The sequence below is a fragment of the Simochromis diagramma genome, unplaced genomic scaffold (genome assembly GCF_900408965.1).
Source record: "Simochromis diagramma unplaced genomic scaffold, fSimDia1.1 OVJJ01000321.1, whole genome shotgun sequence".
In the NCBI taxonomy this organism is placed as follows: domain Eukaryota; kingdom Metazoa; phylum Chordata; class Actinopteri; order Cichliformes; family Cichlidae; genus Simochromis; species Simochromis diagramma.
This window is the reverse complement of record NW_024386772.1, coordinates 6,411,447-6,432,821: the sequence shown is the minus strand read 5'-3', so window position 1 is coordinate 6,432,821 and position 21,375 is coordinate 6,411,447. Positions and strand designations below refer to the sequence as shown.

At 40.0% G+C, this 21,375-nt stretch overlaps 3 protein-coding genes across 3 annotated transcripts; all 3 read left to right on the top strand.

Annotated features, from left to right (window-relative positions):
* The first annotated feature begins 2,633 nt into the window (after nt 1-2,633).
* On the top strand, nt 2,634-12,059 carry stard3 (StAR-related lipid transfer (START) domain containing 3). Its single transcript, XM_040045398.1, has 15 exons — nt 2,634-2,745; nt 4,064-4,302; nt 4,393-4,470; nt 4,724-4,801; nt 4,908-4,961; nt 5,268-5,379; nt 5,463-5,561; nt 5,676-5,731; nt 5,828-5,920; nt 7,625-7,687; nt 8,938-9,033; nt 9,123-9,202; nt 9,331-9,435; nt 9,563-9,656; nt 10,484-12,059. The coding sequence occupies exons 2-15, from the start codon at nt 4,090-4,092 to the stop codon at nt 10,625-10,627; spliced, it is 1,365 nt and encodes a 454-aa protein (XP_039901332.1). The 5' UTR covers nt 2,634-2,745; nt 4,064-4,089; the 3' UTR covers nt 10,628-12,059.
* Nucleotides 12,060-12,381: 322 nt separating this feature from the next.
* On the top strand, nt 12,382-15,851 carry mreg (melanoregulin). Its single transcript, XM_040045446.1, has 5 exons — nt 12,382-13,528; nt 13,634-13,796; nt 14,012-14,102; nt 14,184-14,350; nt 14,840-15,851. Exons 1-5 carry the CDS (start codon nt 13,431-13,433, stop codon nt 15,041-15,043), a joined length of 723 nt encoding a protein of 240 aa, XP_039901380.1. The 5' UTR covers nt 12,382-13,430; the 3' UTR covers nt 15,044-15,851.
* A 3,247-nt stretch (nt 15,852-19,098) lies between these two features.
* Nucleotides 19,099-20,913, top strand: LOC120742267 (titin-cap (telethonin)). Its single transcript, XM_040045503.1, has 2 exons — nt 19,099-19,392; nt 19,637-20,913. The coding sequence occupies exons 1-2, from the start codon at nt 19,244-19,246 to the stop codon at nt 20,025-20,027; spliced, it is 540 nt and encodes a 179-aa protein (XP_039901437.1). The 5' UTR covers nt 19,099-19,243; the 3' UTR covers nt 20,028-20,913.
* The last annotated feature ends 462 nt before the right edge of the window (nt 20,914-21,375 follow it).

Below are 21,375 nucleotides of genomic sequence, written 5' to 3'. Positions count from 1 at the left end.
AAAGACTAAGGAGCAGGGCAGGGCTATTTATACACATGGGGTTAATCAACGACAGTGAAAGCAGAAAGGCAAGGAGACATAGCTGAATTCAACTGAGAAAATCAGACAGCAAGAGAGACATAAAGACAGTCACAAGACACATATACACACAGTTTAGGAGTATGATTTTTTCCCTGGTTCCCAGAGAAGACTGATTCATAAAATAATTAATTTTTTAAGCTTTATTTTAACTTCACTTTCATGTAAAATTGGGAAGCTAATGGGCTTAACAAAATTTTTTAATTATTTTACAATTTACAGGTTGGGTAAACTCCATTCAATTTTTTTTTTTAACAAATGTTGTCACAGTTTATTTCATCAAAAAAGTTTCCTTTTATCTTTAACAATGTCCACATTATTATTACATTACACCAGGGATGTCAAATTCACTTTACACTGTGAGCCCAGTTTGATCTGAACTGGGCCAGAGGAGTGGCATTCTCATAAGAAACAAATTAACAACTTCCACAGAACATCTCTATCTATGTGATAAAGACATGGTGTTGTAGAAACAAAAAGAAATCTCAGTACAACTCTTGGGACTTGAATAGTAATAAAGAAATGTGTCAAATTAAGGAAAATCTTCAGGCAGCTGACTCATAATCCTGTAATTATAAAACACAAGGCTTTTGTTAATTTTCATGTCCTTTTATTCGTTATTGTGTATCCTCAAAATTTCTACAGTAGAGTATGAAAAAAACCCAGGAACTTTTCTGTCATTTATTTTTTTGTAGCATGAATGGCCCATGGGAGAGGTCTTTATTAGTAAAGATGAAGCTATAAAACCTATGAAAATACAGATAAAAGTGCAAAATTATAACCTTCATGTTTTCCAAAGCTGTCCAATAGGGGTGTATTAAAGTCATTGCCAGGCCGATTTTTGGGTCCTGGGCCTTATTTTTTATTATTATTTTATTTTATGATGTTATATTATATTTTACTGAAAGAGCTAGGTCATTATTATCCACACTGCCTTCATTTCGATATAAGAGCTACTAAAACAAACAGTACAAGAAAGAAGAACTCCTAAATCTAAAAATTTATTTTAAATAATATAATTTTTTTTGCGGTATATAGTCTTCATGCAACACCTTCTTAAAGTATGTGCCAAATATTTCTTTCAGTCATTCCTTCATTCATTTGCACTCCAGTTCTTTCATTTGTTGGCATTCCCCACCCCTTAAGCAAAGGGCAGAAAACAATAATGAGCCAGAGTTAAAAATAACTAGACCATTCATTATTTACACGTTGGCTTACTTGAGCTTTAAACTAATGGAGTTAAAGACCAATAAGTAAGTAAATACATAAATCAATACTTCCTTATAATTTTCTCTGGCTGTTTCAAACCCATTTTGCTTGCTCATTTGTTGTTGGTGGTGGTTGAAATATTTTGTATCCCATGTATTGTAATGGGTTAGGCTCGCATTACCAAATACTGTTTCAATGTTCCAACTAGACCTCATCTTTTGTTCCAGCAATACTACATTAGCAAGTGGAGATAATTATAACTAACATTGATTTTATAAAGAGGTTTCAAAAAATACATCAAAATTCGTCTTAAATAAAAGACCAAAAGGGGCAGTGTAGGTCCAGATAGATAACCTAAAACTGTATATGACAGTCCAACTACATTGTATACCAATATTTTTTTTAAAAACGGCAAAACAGCATTATTAATCTCATCTAAACCGTAAAATGGAACAATGTAAATACTTAATTTTGTATTGTGAGTTTCGATTGTATATTTCATATGCTGCATGTGTACGTGTTGGCGTAAATAAGTACCACTTTCGATTTCGAACGAAACCGGAAATACGTTACGGGTTATTCTCTGGCATCCTTTGACGGAGTCTGCTCTGGTCGCTTGATTAGTTTCGGAGTTGTTGATTCAACTTTAATCCAAATTTGCACACCAGTCTAAATACAATTTTTAGATAAAGATTAGCACGAGTGCATGTGTAAGAGTTATTCAAGGAGGATAAAGATTTTTACCGACCAAATGGTAAGTTTGTTTTGGTCTGAAAATTAGTTTTCTGCCCATTTAAACCTTTCAGTGTTACAGATGCGCGAAGTGCCCATACGATGGCACTCAAGAGTCTATTTAAATCTCACACAACTGACAAGTGACATTTCAGCGTATAATATTGTCAGATTAGTCGCAAGCTCGACCGATTGTGGAATAATCATGCCAACTGGTAGTCCGTTATAAAACATAATAGTCACACTCATTAAAGTCTATGCCAAAACTTTGAGTACAGCATTCTCCTAGGACATGGGTGCAGTGTTCCACTAATATTATTCCTTATGGTTATAGACTGGATACAGAGACATACAAGATCAATAAAAAGTGTAATGCAGTGTTTCAGCAGCAAGACGATCTGGATTTTGCACATGGTCACTAAAAATCAAAAAGCCAAAACCACGGGCAAGAGCAGTACTAATAAAAAAAAAAAAACATGCCTCTTTATATGATAGCTTGGTCGTGTACTGAAAATGCCAAATGACGGGAAAAAGAAAAACACACACACACACACACGAATACAAAAACCTAGGGTGAAACTTCAGCGTGTGGCAGGTGGCAGGGAGAGAGTTGCGATGGTGATCACGTGACACCCGGCGGGTGAGCGATTCATCTTGTTGTGATACTTCTTCTTTGGAATGTCAGTCCGGAAGACTTCGTAAAGCGATGATGCTACTGTAAATCAAGTAAGTTCAATACCTTGAGTTTGCTTTATGAAATACTTAAAGAAGGATTTCTGCCAAGTTTCGCAGTGTTGCTTAGCGTGCCCGTTTTGTTACGTTTGAGGAGTGTATTTGTTTCTCCGCAAGTGAGACCAACTTGTTATCGAAGCGAACAGTGTAAGCTAAGCGGCAGCTAACAACATTGGCTATTGGTTATCTCTTAATTATCCAGTCCGTGCTTTTCTAGAAGAAAGACTTGAGTCTAGCTATTGTTCCCTGACATTATTGCCTTCGTGTCTTGTGTTTGACAGTTTGACAGCGTTGAGTTAGCTTGCTAACAGGAATTAGCTCCCGGACCTTCAGGCTGTTTTGTTTTTGGCACAAGTGAACAGGCTAGGGGAGTCACGGGATCTTAACCTGACTTTAAACTCCGCTTTAGCGGTTTGTTAACTTAATTGATGTTCTTTCGGTTAATAGATAAGACATGCTTGATCACATCTACCTGTCAACGTGTACCGATGTTACGGAGTTTGTCCAGAGGTGATTGAAACTCACCTCCGGCTCAATAATGGCTCAGTGGTGTAATAAAACCCGCTGTCTTCCTGCTCCGTGGGAATTGTTCTCCCAGACTCTGATGTCACACCAGAAATGTCCCTCAGCTAATGATTCGTGACTACAGACTTGCTTTCAAGAAGTCACGTCACATGTTTTACGCAGTATTAACGTTGGGATCGTTCATTTTAAAAAGCTTTTGGCGGAAGATCAGATATAACACTCATCGTTTAACACAAACACACAGGCTGTTTGTTCTTGTAAAATAAGGCAAAACTAGCAACGCTTACTGTTTGTCTTCACCATAGGGAGGTGAAAGGAGATCACGAGACTCCACTGAGGGCTAGTTATCGTCTGCTGTTTTCACCAAAAACAACCCAAACAAAAACAACCCCAAAAACACAGTAGGTGGAGGTGGAAGAGTTAAAGATTTTAATATTTTATTGTTGGGAGTGACCAGAATGGACAAGATGAGAAATGAGTTCAGGTGGAGCGGTTTGGAGGCAAAGTAAGAGAGGCAAGGCTGAGAGGATTTGGACATGTGCAGAGGAGGGATAGTGGATATACTGAACAAAGGATGTTGAATATGGAGCTGGCAGACTAGAGGAGAAGAGCAAAACCACAAAGAAGATTTATGGTTGTAGTGAAAGAGGATATGTAGAGGGCAACCACGACAGAGGAGGTGAGATGGAGGCAGATGATCTGCTTTGATGACCAATAGGGAGCAGCCGGAAGAAGAAGAAGCAGCGCTAAACATGACAACCACCCACTTATGTCTGTTTTGCTGCAGGTGGATTTTCCTGTGTCACAGCAGGAATGCATGGTGGAGCCTATGGGGAGCTCGGGGGCAGCCTCCCCGCCATCGCCTCCCTGAATGCTTCATACTCTACATCAATGTCCATCCCATCCCCGTACCTGTTGACACCACCTGCAGAGCGCAAGAAGATCTCTGACGTGCGGCGCACTTTCTGTCTCTTTGTGACCTTCGACCTTCTCTTCATCACCCTTCTCTGGATTATTGAGCTTAACGTGAGTGTGTGCTTTCACTGTTCTTGTTGCTGTTGCAGAACTAATGGTTAACTCTTGGTTTGATGTGATCTCTGCCCTCTTCTTCTGCAGATCTCAAACTCACTTTGGGACAGTTTAGAGAACGAGGTCGTCCATTATAACTTCAAGTCATCCTTCTTTGACATTACTGTAAGTGGGTCAATCCAAATTTGTGTTTATTTGCATTCAGTGTTGAAATGATGGGTCATTTATTACCACGTTATTTCAATCATGCTTTGATCACAATGAGCAGTTACTTATGTGTAACCTGCTCTTGTAATTCCTCCTTTTGGGTTGGCAGATTGAATCATTATAGACACACAAGGGGAAATCATTTGCAACGTCAACATGTAATTAAAATGAAAGGTCATTTTCTTTTTCTGCTTCTTCCTCCTTGTCTCAGCTCCTTGCCTTGTTTCGTTTCCTGTGTCTTCAAGTGGCCTATGCTGGTTTTCGGTTGAGGCATTGGTGGGTTATTGCGGTAAGTCATCTCAGTTACAGTTAAACACACACTGAATAGATAATGTAAAGTCTTATATGTTATTTGCCGGACATGAGCTATTTAACATTTTTTTTAAACTCTTCAGATTACCACTCTGGTAACAACCATCTTCCTCGTTGTCAAAGTTATCATATCGAATGTGAGTGTCCTCTCTTTGCTACTCTAACACTTTCAGAGCCTGTATTTGTCTATGTGAACGGTTTGCAAGCATATCAGTTTAAACCACTTCTACTTTTTCACTTCTGCATTCAAAGGCAGTTATTCACAGTCTGAGCTGATAAGACTTTATGTGATTTCTTTTTTTGCAGTGGTTCAAAATTAGTTTATGTAGCTTTGTAAACTTTTCACATTTGACATTAGGGAAGTGAACCAACATCAAATGCAGCACACTCATCTGTTTTAGAAGCTGAAGTAGTAAAAGTAGTCTTTGATTTCTATTTTGAAGAAGCAAAATGCTTTTGGCTATGTTCTGCCCATCACCTCGTTTGTGGTCGCCTGGTTGGAGACCTGGTTCCTTGACTTCAAAGTTCTCCCTCAGGAGACTGATGATGAAAGAGGTAGGATAACAGTGCCCGATAAGTTCAAATGCTGCTTACACAAAGCTGTCTGATTCTTAACTTCTTTTCTTTTGTGACCTCAGCATACATAGCAGCAGTGAATGCAGCCTGTGAACGAGCCCCTATTTACTCTCACGCTGTCTCAGATGGACAGTTCTACTCTCCACCTGAATCTGTCGCAGGTGAATGTTTGTGCAAGTGGTTTCTTAGTTAGGGTTTTTTATTATCTCTATTATGATTGTACATTTCATATTTAACCCAAAAATTGAGTTATGGTCTTGAACTTGTGTCTGCAGACTCTGACGAGGAGCCTGATGAGGAGGGTCCTGGGCGTAGAGCTATCACTGCTCAGGTAGCTTTTGTTATACTCTTTATAATCAGTCCCACTGACTCCTGTTCTGATGATGATTTTCTGCTTCGTTTCTCACTCCTCTCACTCTTATTCCAGGAGAAGGAGTATGTGAGACAGGGTTATGAGGCAATGTCTGTGGTGGAACAGATCCTAGCCCAGGAGGAAAACTGGAAATTTGAAAAACACAATGTGAGTACATGACTCCAGGATGTATCCACTGAATGAATAGCTTTCCTGTCTTGTTCACGTTTGAATGCACAGTTAAGACGATTGCTTACATAACTAAAAGATCATATCACTGACGCAGATTTCATTGCTTCCTCGTGCATTCTTTTTATGACAGACAGAGTGTTCAGGGTGCCTTTGTTTTAACACAAACATATCTCATAGAAAACTTGTAATCAATACTATTGTCTTCACTGTGACACCTAATTACTTTTTTGGTTTTAAAGATTCAATTGCCTATCAAAGTGTCCCTTATAGTTCTTGCGATCAGCAATAGAGATGGCAATTTAATGGCCTCATTTCTATTTTAGGCAGCTGATAAGCAACAATGAACTGTGAATCACAGATATAACCGACAGAGATACTGAAAGATACTGATCCTGCAGTTTCCTACACACGCCAGGTTACAAAAAATGACTAAAGCACAGGAGCCAGCCATCTCAAGCAGCAGTTTAATTGTTTCTTTCTTTTTTTATTTCTTCTCTTCTTTATATTTGAGGAGTGATGCACAAAAGCACTGATTTCATAAAATAGGCAATACCTTTTGTCAGATTTAGCTACTACAGTACTGTGGGAACGTCTTGAACCATCCCTCGTGTCTTTTTATTTTGCGGTCGATGAGTAAAACTTTCTTGTAAAAGGCAAAAGAAGAAGTGGCAACCCTAAAACAAAGTGTTTACATCATATGATCAACATGTGAAAGTTATGTTCTTAAGAAAAGGGAAAAAATCCAACAAAGACCTGACTCATGACCTCAGAGATGCAGCTTGCTTTTCAATTGATCACTAAAGTTTCATCCAAAACTGTCTCAGTCAAAGGGTGGCTGTCAGGAAGCCATTTTTAATGAAGGAGCACAGAGAGAAAATGCCGAGGTATGACATATTACATAAGAACTAGACTGAACATCAGTGGCAACAAGTCCCATGGAGTGATAAATCCAAATTTGAAAATTTTTATTCAAATAGTCGTCAATATGTACAGAGGAAGTCGGGAGAGAGGTAGAAAAGGGAGTGTCTACAGCCATCTGTGAAACATAGTGAGTTCTCTGTCATTTCAGCCAGTGGTCTCAGGGATCTTGTTAAAATTATGAACCTAGAAGAGTGCCATCAGATTTCGATTTGACATGAAATACAAGCTAAAAAGCATCTGATTGACAAAGGCTTCTTTTTCCAGCATGATAATGATAAAAAAACCCACACTGCCAGTTTGGTAAAAGCATCTGGTTTCACTAAATCGCTGCACCCATTTCCAATTTTCCTTGCTAAATATACAGAAATGAGAGGAGGCTCAAGACTTTTGCTCAGAACTGTAGCTAATTTTCACCCTGAGCAGGTATACACACTATATTAAAAGCTGTTTTTTGAGGGGAAAATAAAGGCCCCACAATCAAATCCCTTTAAACTCTCATAGAACCACTATTAAGCTAAGAATGTAATCAAACAGGTATGTTGGCACCACAACACCCAACTGAAACCTAATTTTAGCAATGCAGCATTTTTCTCTGTAGGAGGTGTATTTCTGCATCATCTCTTTTAATTACAATGAAAACTACATTACCTGTCTTACTAGTAGTTTATTATCCCTGCATTATTAATTCATATCTGTTTTTACTCAAATGAAAGTGAAAGTGTCAGTAATACTGTGTCTTTTTTTCACCTCCCATGACAGGAAATGGGCGACTCAGTTTACACTCTGGAAGTTCCTTTCCATGGAAAGACTTTCATCCTCAAGGTGCAACAGTCTTCTAGTGTATTCAGTATCTCACCAAATAGAGAGATAAACAGAGAGATGCTACATTTTCATCATGTTTAGATAGACTGCATTTGTTAATAGGGTGAATTCAGATATGTTTTCATGCCTCCCTGGTCTTTTTACATATACAACTCATATCGCCTTGGACTCCATTATTATAGATGTCAGCGTAAAGAGCAGAACAGGCTCTGAATCCGTCAGCTGTCACACTTCTTCCTAACACTCTGCTACAAATGGATCAAGTTCTCTTGCAGCTGATGGGCCTGTATTTGCACAGTTTCTGCTGCTGAAATAATCAAGACTAATTGCATGCTAAATCCAATTCGATACAACAGAGACTTGGTGCCTTGCACAGAAAAAGCTGATTCATGTGCATACAACTTCCCATTAAGGAATTCAGAGGAAGTTTGCTCTTTATTGGAGACCTCATAACTGAAGGGACTTTGTTTTCCAAGGTTTACAACTGTGCATTTATTATTGCAGCAGTCTCAAATGTACTTTTTCTTTGACACGCTACTCTTGTGTTTCAGTGTGATGTTTATCTGGCAGACTTATTTCAATCTTGCTTTTCCTTCCAAGCTAGATAGGCACATTAAAACGCCATATACTGTATGAACAAAATGGAAAGCAAAATGAATGATGTAAGGCCAGGATTAAAGTGTCTTGTAGATGTGTCGATTGAGAGCTGCAGACACTAAAGAAAAGTTGCTGCAACAGTTCTTATTATATATTATATATAGAGGGTATGTAGACTTCCACATAGAACCTCTTGACTAGTTTTCGATGACAACATTTGCATCGCTGGCATGGAACAACCGTCACTGAAACAAAACGCTCTTTGTACAAGTAAATATTACATAATAGGGATTTCCAACAAGACAATGGTCATAAACAGACACAAGATCCTGTTTTGAAAGTAGTCAGACAGGCCATTACAGATTAGTGAAGTAAGGCCTGTTCTGACCTTTGCTTCGGAGGGAAAAAGTGCACCATACAGAAAAGAGAGCTTTAGATATTTTCATATCATCTGCAACAGAAAGTAAATGGTAAATGGCCTGTATTTGTATAGCGCTTTACTTAGTCCCTAAGGACCCCAAAGAAAGGGGTAGAAAATAGCCCAAAGTACATGCAGACAGCAATTAGGTGTCATGTCTTATAGACATTTTTTTCTTGTAACTGTAGGCTATGCTGGACATTAGTTTACAGCCTTGTTTTTTTCTCCTCTTCAGGCCCTCATGCAGTGTCCTGCTGAGCTTGTGTATCAGGAGGTGATCCTGCAGCCGGAGAAGATGGTTCAGTGGAACAAAACAGTTTCTGTCTGCCAGGTCAGAAGTCTTCCTGCTGTTTTTGCACATTTTTCACTGTAATCCTGTGGCGTGCTACAGCTTGATATCTCTTCCCGTCTTATATTCAGATCCTTCAGAGAGTTGACGACAACACTCTTGTCTCATATGATGTATCTGCTGGAGCAGCAGGGGGAGTTGTCTCTGCGAGGTACATCAGCACAACATCCTACCGACTTTTCTTTCTGTCATCTGTTCTTGCTGTCCCATCTGTATCGTTTCTTTTCTTCAGGTCTGAATAAAGTGTGTTGATTGGGTGATTGATTTTTCTTCCTTCAGGGACTTTGTTAATGTTCGCCGAGTGGAGCGCAAACGAGACCGTTACCTGTCTGCTGGCATAGCAACCAACCACGATGCCAAACCTCCAAGCAATCGCTATGTCAGGTCAGACCTTGCCTCTGGCCTTGTCACTGATCCAGTAAATTAGAACATTGTATCGGTTTGACAAAGGGCATCTGTGTTAGTTTAACTTGTATAACTTTGTCTTTTTTTCCTTTACTGCTGGTCTCAGAGGAGAAAATGGGCCCGGAGGTTTTGTGGTCCTCAAATCCAGCAGTAACCCATCCATCTGCACTTTCATCTGGGTCCTCAACACAGACTTAAAGGTGTGAAAACACATGGTGGAATTACTCTTGAATTTTCTTTATTTTTACAATATTCAAGATGTTCTTTCCCTTTGTACGATTAGAAAGAAGTTGTTTTCTAAATGATTTTTGTAGCAGGACACTGCAGCAGGTTGGGCCCCCTTTTGCCTTCCGAACTGCCTTAATTTTTCATGGCAAAGATTCAACAAGGTGCATAAAACATTCCTCAGAGATTTGGGACCATTTTACATGATAGCGTCACATATAAAACCAGTTTGTGTTATAGTACGTTATCATGCTGAGAACAGCTGTCTGAAGATGGTTATACTGTGGTCAACATTACTTAAGCAGTGACATTAAACCCACATTGTTACCCGAGCACCGCCCTGGAATTTTTCTACCAATCGAATATTGTGGCAGAAGTCATGACTCATCAGACCAGGCAATGTTTTTCCAGTCTCATTATCTTGGTCTTTAGCCTTGCTTCCCACCAGATTAAAAAAGTTTACTAGCTTCTGACATGAACAAGGCATTTTCACCCAGAGAATTGCCACTCACTGCACATTTCCTCTTTTTTTGGACCACTCTAGAGATGATTATGTGGGAAAATCCCAGCAGATAAGCATTTTACTATGTCTACGTGCCTAAATGCACTGAAGTTCTGCCATGTGATTGATGGTTAGATATCTGTGTTAACGAGCAGTTGAACAGGTGTGTGTGTATAAATAGAAAGTGTGCAGGAAAAAGGCAAAATGTAACAGATATAGGTGAGATAAGGATCAAAAACAAAGGAATATGAAATGTAATACAAATATTAAAAAGCAATTTTTTTTTTTTTGTTTCATCAGGGCCGTCTGCCACGCTACCTCATCCACCAGAGTCTGGCAGCCACAATGTTTGAGTTCATGTCCCATTTACGCCAACGAATTATCGACGTGCGGCCCTCTCATCGTTCCCACCACCACCATCACCACCACCACTCTCAAAACTAGAGAGAAGTTTTAAGTGGTCACTTGAAAGGTCACTAGCCAAAACTGGCCGTCACGGCGTCCGCTGAATGCTCCCAAGCTGAAGGGATGCAATTATGTACCTGACGAGGTTGCAACTTTAAGCAAAGGAGATGTGAGACATTTCCCATGTTTCAGCCACACAAAGTGAGGAGTTATTCAGATATCAAAGACTAAACATTTTCTATCATTTTGGGGAAGTTTAAGTGTAATCACAAGCGGAAATTTTTGCATGGACCTGTAACCCGTTTGCTATGTTTCTCGCCATGTAATGAAAACTGTTTTCTGAGACTTTACAGAAACAAGACCTGGATAAAAAAGTGATTCCCAATGTTGGAATCTGTGTTACAGAATAGCTATAACAGTAGTATGACTGAAACAGCTGTCTCTCTGAGCCTTATCTTTCTGCACACATTGTTAGTCATTGATTTACTGCTTTTTCTTGTTTGTGTGTGTGTGTGTGTGTGTGTGTGTGTGTGTGTGTGTGTGTGTGTGTCTATTTTTTCACTGCACCGTTTTTCTGAGGCACCTGCCTGCACTTCACAGCCATATTTCTACACAGTTTCTTCTACTTTACTACACTGTGATACGTTACAGGGGGCTCTCTGCTATCTGGTCACCACTAGAGGGAGACACCACTGATCCACACAGTGAAGCGTTCTTGGTTTGACACCAGCTTCTGTGCCATAGTGCAACATTAAAGCAAACATTTAATTACTGTATTGTTTTTTTTTTTAATGCTGCTTTTGTTTTGCACTTTGGGATCAGCCAGGAGTTCAAACCAGGACTCAGATCAGCAGGCTGTTAGACAGTTGGTACAAAAGATAATGTTCATAGGTTAGGATGCTACGGATACTAATGTTTTTTTTTTTTTTGCCAATAACCTCAAGTGGCCTTGTGTTGAAGTAGCTTGACTTATTTGTCATGAAAGGTTATTACTATACTGCTATAATTAGATTAGGCCCCCTGTGGCCTGAGGTGTGGCACTGAATGAAGTTTTGTTAATGTTTTTAATCATGGAAAAAAAAAAAAAGAAGACATCCCCTGCAGCTTAAGTTGTGTATCAGTGTTATGATGTACCTCAGAAGATCAATTTTTAGGATTACATCTGGAATCAAAAGAATGTAAAAGATGAAGTTGGTTGAAGTTATTGTGAAGTTGACCTGAAGAGGGCGCTGGTCTTCCCTGAACTTTTCTATATTGGTGTAACGGTAATAACGCTTGGTGGTGTAACTGTGACACCCACACGACTGTGAGGCATTACTCTTCATAAGCTTGTGTATGTAGTCACGCTCAGAAATCATTAAGCCCTAAAAAACAAGTTTATTAAGATTATCTGGATAATAAATCAGGACTCATTTACAATACTTACTGTACTGAAGGAATGTTGGAAGTGAAAATAAATAATGATATCAATGATTTGGTGCCTTTTATCAGAGTAGTTTTACATGCCAGTCTTTTGTTTTACTTTTCCATTTATTTCCTGCTGTTATGTCTGTGCTTTCGTATCCTCCACAAAGATTATTTACATAAACCCTGCTTAGAATACTTAACTGTGTTTTTTATAATTTTAAATTGATTTGTTTATACAAACATTTTAATTTATGCTCATCACTACTGAACAAGATTTTTTACTGAGTCTTAAACAGTGTCTTACATCTAATAAAATATATGAAAAGATGATCTAGCTCTGACTTCCTTCAACTCACATATTTAACCAGTATCTGTATTAACTTGTATAAATCTTGTGCTCTTATTTTTGAATATATTTTTTAACATAGGTAGATAGATACCCTTGTACAAGGGTATCTATCTACCCATCCATCCCTGCATCCATCCATACATACATACAAGAGTAGCTTCTACCCATATGTTTCTCTGTGGGTGCTTATGTTATGAATAATAACGCCCTGTGTCTGCAGCCTTGCATGATTTTCATTGCTGCCCTCACAGAACTTTGCCAGAGGTCACTGTTCTCTGTGTGACGTAATCAAAAATAAGCATGAAGCGTTTTCAAAAGTTTTCAAAAATAAACTGATACTCCCCAAAGAAAATTTTTATTTAAACACAGAACACGATTAAGTAATGCTAAATAATCCAGTTGCATAATCCCTGAATCGACACTGCAACGGCAGACTTGATATGGAGTGTAATTAATCTTACTGCTGCAGAAGAGATCTGCTGTCCTTGGGGCAAAACACATTGCTTGAGAGATGAAGCAGCTCACATGATTGTGCTGTGACTGTCTTCTGAGGATGTGGGTGTGGGAATTTGTGTTTCTTTTTGTTTCGATGAGAGCACAAGCGTCCCACTGCTCTTGTTGTCCTCCATGTAAAGCTGATGAGAAGCATCGGTCCTTGGGCTGCCGTCATCTGCCTGAGCACTTTTCCATCAGGCCAATAATCTGGAGGGAAAACCTCTCATCAATTTGGCGCTTCAGTGAAATCCTGGAAAATGGGAAGCTAAAAACTTGGTAGAGTTTTAGATCTGTGACCTTTATTTTGTAGCTTTTTTCCTACTTGTTCTTATTTATGATGATTTTTATTTGTTCTTTTTATTAGTGGAGGGCTTGAATGTTGTCACAGCTGCTTTTTCCTTTGCCAAAATATAGGTTTTGGCTAAGGTCCGCTTTGTAAAGAATCTCTACAGAGCATCCCACAGGGACTGTGGCAGATTCTCCTCTGGCATCCAAGAGGGCGTTCCACTTGTGAAAGAACTGAAACACAACTTCTCTCTGGATTATCTGACATTGTGAACATCCACTACCAGCTGACTCTGTTCTTAATAGATGGGTTCAGCCTTTAACAGGTTCTGCATGCAGTTCTGCTGCTGCTGCTGTGTTGCTGATGATGAAGAAGAAGAAGATGAAAAGCAGCCTTTAGTACCGTAAGATGACACAGACAAGCATATCATGTATATCACGTACAGCCAATGTTTGAATTTGTGTTAACAGCTCGTGTCTCTTCTTGTCTGCGTTGGCTGACCGCACAGTGCGGATCCGTTGGACTATTTTACCCGTGAAGTCCAGAAGCGTCGAGATGAGGAAACAAACCTGTGGAGTGAGCCGGGAGACCCCAGCCATTCGGAGAGACAGGATGACCGGGTGCTCTACTCTCTGCTGCAGGCCAGGCAGAAGACCCGCATGGGCTCCACGGTATGTGGGGCAGGGACTAACAAAAATGTGTTATTTCAAGGTGGAAAAAAAGAAAATCTGACACAAATAGCTTAAAAATAACTCTATAAGTTGCAGTTCAAATTTTACATTTGAAATGCAACATTTTACATTGCATTGTGAGTACTTTTTGGAGGTTATTTGATTATCCGGTTAATTTAAATGCCTTTTGAGGTTATTCTCCTTTTCTTGTCCAGGGCTATCGTCGTCTGAGTGTTGATATCGAGGCCATGAGAGACACACGCAGAGAAGTCAGAGAGAAATGGAAGACAATCCTGGAAAATCTAGGTGGGGCTTGACTGATGAGACATGCTATAGTCTGAGAGATTATTGACAATCCATGCTGAGATTATCTGCCATATTTTCCAGGTTTTATGGCAGAAGCAGACTCTCTGCTGGCTGTGTCTGCTGGGGGCTCACATGACCGCATGCGCAACGCCCCGAGAGCACGTGCCCTCCTTCACACACTTCACTCTGAGACCTCCATCTTCAACAGCAACAAAGAACCACCACCAGAAAGATATCTTTTCATCCTGGTGAGAAAACGGGGCTTGCTGGTGGGAAGTGCACCATCACTGAACTTTGACTTCATACTAAATCAGATTAACTTTGCTATTGCCTTCTGATTAAGGTTTGAAAACAGCCCTGTGAAGTTTAGTTCGAGTCACAAGTAGATAAACTGGATCATTCATGGGCAAATATGATCAATATTATTCTTTAATAGATTGCCAAGGCTGTCCAGCTCTCATTATAGTGTAGATTGTAATGAGTTACGATGGGTTAAGTGGTTTAGTCCAAATAATATCAGTTTTATTTAAGTTGTGACATCAAAAGAGTAGGAAGCTGCAATTTAATTCGGCTTTTTTTAAAAAATAAATAAACTCAGATTTCATTCAGCTTTGTATCATCACAAAGAAAGGTTGGCATATTATGGATACAACAAAAATCCCACCTTTTTTTCTGTCTGTGTTCATATTTGGTTCCGTTCTTTTGCTTCAGCCTGTCGTTTTTCTCCTTCTTTACAGGATCGTCTCCTGTACCTAGACATAGCTGAAGATTTTGTGGCAAAGGCAAAACGCTTCTACCCTCCAAAGGATGACTCTGACGAGGAGACGCCGGGTCTCTCCGTAAACCTGCCGCTGCTGCTGGCCAGGATAGGGGCCATGAACGGAGGAGGGGAAGATGAGGAGGAGCAGAGCGAAAAAGATGATGAAAACTTGAGTGACTGAGCCCAAGATCTATGGGCTGCAGTAATAAGAGACACAAAGCAGGGGGCAGTAGTCATCAACCCTGGAGACCTGGTTGACAGCTTTGCATAGCTCTTATTCAAGTGTTTGTTGCCTCATACAGTGTTGTTGCTGCTTTTTGGAAGTTCTAGGCTGAAATATTCCCCTCTCTCATTTAGCTTGACTCTTTTTTTGTTTAGTCTGGCCGAACTCTAAAAGGAGATTTGCAGATTTTGAAATGAATCCCACGGATGAGTATTAACTGTGTTTTTTCTCTCCACCAAAGAGTGTTATCGGGGTTGTAGGCGGTTCATTGTTCATGTGTTGCGAACCTTCAGGGTAACTATGTTCTTCTGAGCAATGCTTCTTTATAGTTCTGTCCTATGATTATCAGCACTCATTTCATTCAATCATATGATCAGTAAGAACGCGGAATAAATAGCACACCGATCTGATGTCAGACTTTCCTCTAAAGGTTTTACAGGAAAGATTGTTTGCATGATCACTGCTTTAACTCATTTGAATCTGTATGTGGTTTAAAATATTTGAAGAATAGCAAAAAGAAATGCAATGCGAGTACTGTAAGTTGAATTTTTAAGTTGGTTGTTTGCGTGACTGAGATGGAAGGATGTTTTTCCTGTTCAGCAATTTGCTGAAAATGTGAAAGATTTATACAAGTATGCGATAGTTTGTGTTTTGGTGTGAAGTTACCTTGAAATAAAGTTCCAGCCTAAAGCCTGTTTTATGTAATGCCACATGCATCTTTCTCATGTCAGGTTGCTTGCTATTCATAAAGTTACATAAATTCAAACGAGTGAACTAGACTCTAATTTTCAATGATATTTAAAATTACGTTCAGTTAAGCGTACTGAGCAATGGAAACTGTGGCATGGGAGCAACAGTCTTTTGAAGTGGAACATAAGAATCTTCTTCATCTGTCTGTATACTCTCATGTGGCCCGTCAGCTGTGCATCCATGGCTGGCTTGGACTCTGTCCCTGTTCTGAAGCGGCATGTCCAGCGTCTGACCGTCCCAGTGAGACCAGGCCGGGTTGCAAGATGGATGGTGATAATGGTGTTTTGGTAGTCAGCTGTTTGTTATTGTTATGTAAGAGAGAGCAATACACTGTCGAGGGCACATGTCTGAACACGGCACCAGCCCGATGGTACAATGGCGCACAGATACACAAATAACTGGTAACAACTGAGTTATATGAAGCACAAAAGTTGATACTGTGTGCAGGAATTAATACAAAGCCAGATCCCTTCTTATTATCAAGTATAAGTGTCAGGTTGACCTGTTCCTCTCTCCTCCCAAAGTCATTTTCGTGTTACAAATAAATCCGACTTAAAGTTCCCCTCTCACAATATTTTGCCATATTTACCACCTCCTGACAAGCCTTTGCTTTATCCTGCAATTGCCCTTCTCTTTCTGTTTTCCCACCTACTCCCTATCTCTTTCGCGGTGACAGCTCATTTAAATGTCACTTTGCAGCAGCTGTGGCGGTGCTCTTATGCAACACAAAGTTCTTCCCGGCCGAGCCAGGCCTTGTGCGGGTGGACAGACGAGGACGGTGGGGGGTGATCACTGTGACAGACCTAACCTCATCACTGCTCACCTTTACAAACTATACACACACCCCTGGCTCCATTTGCATAGCATGACTCACCCGAAAACAGCTAGGAAAGGGCTATCTGATGGCCTCTTGGATTTTGGCTTGTGCGTGTACAAAAAAATAGACAGCACAAATTTAAATTGTCACTCTGTGTATTACAACTGACTGCTTCACATAAAGTAGCTTCTAATAAGACATGACCTCAACACAGAAGGAGCTTGCATGGTGACTTACTGGGTTTCTGAAATGGCATTCAAGGTTGTCATGGTGTCATAACATGACTGAATCAATGACCCAGGAGATGCTTATCGTTTTCTTTTCTCAGTATGACACTCATATGACACTGTTACATATGTACTGGCAGCCTGCTGGGAGATTGTTGAAAGAAAAGTGAAATATTTTTGGAATTTGCAGGCAAATGGATGTTAGCCTTTAACTGTTGCCTTAAATATGCACGACACGAAGAGTCAGTGGTGAGGAATAGCATTAATTTACCCGAAGTCAAGAAATATACTCAAAGAATCACAAAGTTATGATCATATTTGTTTTTCAGACAATCTGGCACAGTACAGCAAAAACCTTAAAAGAAAATAAAAAATCGATTAACACATCAGGCTTCTTTTGCTTGGGATGATTATATTTTATGCTGTGTCTGAGGTATATGATATCTGGTATATGATGATATCAGTACCTGATGTGGATTAGTGAGTCAGAAACGGGAATCGGTAGTAACATCAGACCAGCAGATAACTGTCAGAGGTGAGTGTGTGTGTGTGTGTGTTTCACAGCCTGTAACCCGAGTTGATTATGGCCTGCATGGCGCTCTTTCACTGAGGTAATGAATCACTGGAGACTGAGCTCTCACTGCTACTGTGAGACAGCGCAGTGTAATGGCATCTAATGAGGGGGTATGATGTTGTCATGAAGCCTGGCGGGGGTATAAACTTATTCAAAGCTGTATTATGAATAAAAAAAAACAGCATGAGAAAAATGACACTGCTACTTGTATGGCTTTTTCACCATTTTTCTCACAACTGACTGTATATAAAAGATGGATGTTGCCACTGTGACATAATGTGGTTTGTGAACTCACATTTTACACCCTCTATGGCTTCTGTGTTATTTTTGTTTTTTGGAGCCAGAGGTGACAATATTTAGGCAAGTGTGTGAAATGCTAATTTGTCAGCTAGCTTGACAAATGCTGTCCTAAAGCATGGAAATAATTTTGCATTTCTTTATCCTGGTTCTCATTTTGATGTTTTTTGGCTTCATGTCTAAAATATTGTGGTTAACACAAACTTTAGATAATTTTCACATGTTGTTATAAATATTTAGTCAGGTATTTGCTTGTTTATCTTACGTTATAAGCAAGCAAATTACTCATGAATTTTGATCCAAGAGATGGCGTGTGCTGCCAATCATCAAATTAGACTGCAGAAGTTAGCTTGGTATGGCCACCTTTATTCTTTAACCTGAATAATGGTAGGCAAGCTTTTGTAATTTCTTCAGAAATTCTTCAGTCATCTTTAGAAATAGGGGTTTCAATCCATGACTAATAGTGCTCCATTGTGTTTTTCCATATATATATATTCTTTTCCTCCATTGGGAGTGTGTTTGGGATCAATGTCATGCTGAAAAATGAAGCAGTCAAACACTTAACACGCCAGATAGAACTGCATTGTGAATCAAAATCTGAGGGTTGCATCAATCTACTCTGACAAAATCCCCCAAACCATGACAGAGCACAGAGATGAGTCCACTGTCAGAGGCTATAAGATGATCATTTGTAACCTTCGCTAAAGCTTCTTCTGTACTGTAATGAGTTCTGAAACCTGACTGAAACTCTTCAAATAAACCATCCCTCTGCAGATTATCAGTAAGCTGTTTTACATCTACTTTTTCAAGATTTTTTTAGATGAAAGGAAGGTTGAAGATTGGCTTATAATTAGTTAAAACCGTCGGGTCACGTGATGGCTTTTTAAGTAACTGTTTACAAAAAAGAAAAAAGAAAGAACTGGACTGAAAATTAGTGGGTAGTTTCTGGCTCTACAGGGTTGGCTTCGGTTGGCTCTCCTTTGCTGCTTTGTGTATATCATGGCTATAATCTTATTAAGATTCCTCTGCTAAGTCTAAACCATTTGTGTCTGTCTGTGTACATGTTTACATTATTCCATCCATAGTTTCTGTAATATTTCCCCCTCTGTGATCACAGGTGAAGTGGAAAGAGTTGGGCTGAGTGATTACAAGAGCAGGCCCAGCATTCAATTTGAGAATCAGGGGATTTTCAGCCGTATTACCCCTGAACCCCACTGCAGGGAAACTTCCAGCTGTCAGGGAATGAGGCACGGAGGACTTGGTGTCAGATGTCCAAGCACACTGATTGTAGAGTGACAACATGAATCCAAAATAGAAACAGAGCATCTATAAAAGCTGTGGACAGTCCTAAGCCTGGACATAGACAGCACTAAGAAGGACAGAGATAGTGGAAGAGTAGAAGTAAAGCCGACTGAAGCATCACTGTTTCCTGTTACCTTAGGACTGATCAACAAGACCCACTCAAGGCGATAAATCTATCTGCACCTGAGAAGATGCCAATCTGTACCGTGCTGGAGAAGAGCAATGGCGTGCTGGTGGGAGCTGAGCTGACCTGCAGTGTGAGGGAAGACAACAAGGCTCAGAGGGAGAGCTATACTGCTGACTGGCACAGCGTTAGTCTCAAGACTCAACCTCAAGACAGGTAGGACCAATGAGATCATGTCTTATTATAGGTAAGACCCTATAATATGATAAGTTGCTTTTAAATGAGAGGAAAACATTCACTAGGCTGTAATTTCAAACTTTTCTTACTCTCATAAAATATGGATGAAGATTGACTTGAAAATTATTCTCATAGTGAAAAGCAGTTAAATGTTAATTGGGAAGGTAAATTACAATAAGGCCCTCAGTAGTTTCTAACTTCAACTTTCCTTTGATGCCCACAGGCAGACCATGAACATGAACGACACTTCTCGTAGGGAGACTCTGTCCCGGCAGTGGCAGGCACGTTCACTGACACAGAAGTGTCCCTCTGGTGTCTTTAGGGTGGGCACAGTGGAAAGAGGGGTCAGGGAGCACCAGTTGCTTCCAAAGAGAAACACCCTCCCCTTGCCCATCTTTACCCCCGCAGAGCTGGGCGTCAGGCTCGGACGTGGAGCGCCACACACATTGGAGGACCTGCAGCCATTTCCCACTCCAGATGGAGTGTGTCCCAGCAAGAGGACGGTGGATGAAATCACCAGAGATCTCCCTCCAGTCAAGCCGACCCTCATGGAGTTTGCCAAAGCACCCAAAGCCCTGGGGCGCTCCATGTCTCAGGAGGCCCAGAGAGGGTGAAAAACAAAAGGACAAAAGAAAAAGAGGGGATGCTAGGGAGAGACGAGAAGGATGACAGATGGGAAAGAATATTCAATAAGCAGAGTGTGTCTGGAAACATTATGACAAGATGTATATAGATTTACCTCTAGTGACACCTAATACTGCAGAAGTTTAGCACTCTAAATCTCATATCTTGTCATTGTTGGCATTTTATAGTGATTGGTATTAGAAATGGTTATGAGAAGATGTTTGCATTGGGACAGGGAAGCAAGGTGTTCTCTTAGCTGTGCCAAAGCCAATCTCTGCATGTGCTGGCCAGCTGGCCTCAACATATCTGTTAATCGTTCAGCGTGACCTAACATTTGTATGCACTGGTGCACCTTAACCATTTCTTTTGCCCTTTCTTTGCGTATCGGAAAGTACAGTCTTCATGGTGTAAATGAAAGTGTTCAGAATAAATAAATAGATGGAAAAGTATAACAAAGGATGGGAAGAGAAGGGAAGAATCAGAGGGGAAATGGAGGGCTGAGGGATCAGGAAACATGCCTTAGAGCTGGTCAGCCTCCAGGACTGCCTGCCAGTCTTTCATCTGTGTGAAGGGTACAGAATGCACTGGCAAGATCAAACGCTGCAGCTGTAGATATGTGTGTGTCCCTCTCTGTGTGAGTGTTGGCACGTCTAATCACAGTAACTTAGGAAAACCAATAACCTTTTTTTTTAATGTGCATTATCTGATCTGCCTTTTTAGTCGAGTGGCAGCTCATATTTATATCTGATAGAGGAACAGATACTGTTATAGCTTAGAATACCTGTGGTCATGTAAATGAATCTGAATTGTGTGCAACAATGCTGTAATATTTTGTTAGACATCTATTATTTTTACTAATAAAAGGTGAACTACTCATCACGTCTCTGTCTTTATGGTTGATGCCTGAAGTGCAACACAAACTTAATTTGATTACATTTTATTTGTGGTACAACATGAAAGAAAATAGCAAATGATTAAAGCCTAATATAGAGTAGATTGTTTTTCCAAGGATTCGGGAGGGACATCGATAGCTCTACAATGACTTGCAGGTTTACCACTATGTAAACCGAACAATATAATAGAATGGATGAAAATGTATTGGTTCCTGAGGTCAGTTGGTTGTGGGTGGAAGAAAGGGAGAAAATAAATATAAATATGCAAATAAATATGCATGCAGCAACCAGAGGTTAGAGCCCAAACCATGACTTGTTCCGGTAACAGAACAAAGGATCACTTGCATTATGAAAACATGCATGCACATGCACCGTTATGAGACAAAGATGCATAAACAGCTGGGGATCTGTCAACTATAATTTAGATAAGAATGCATTTTCACTG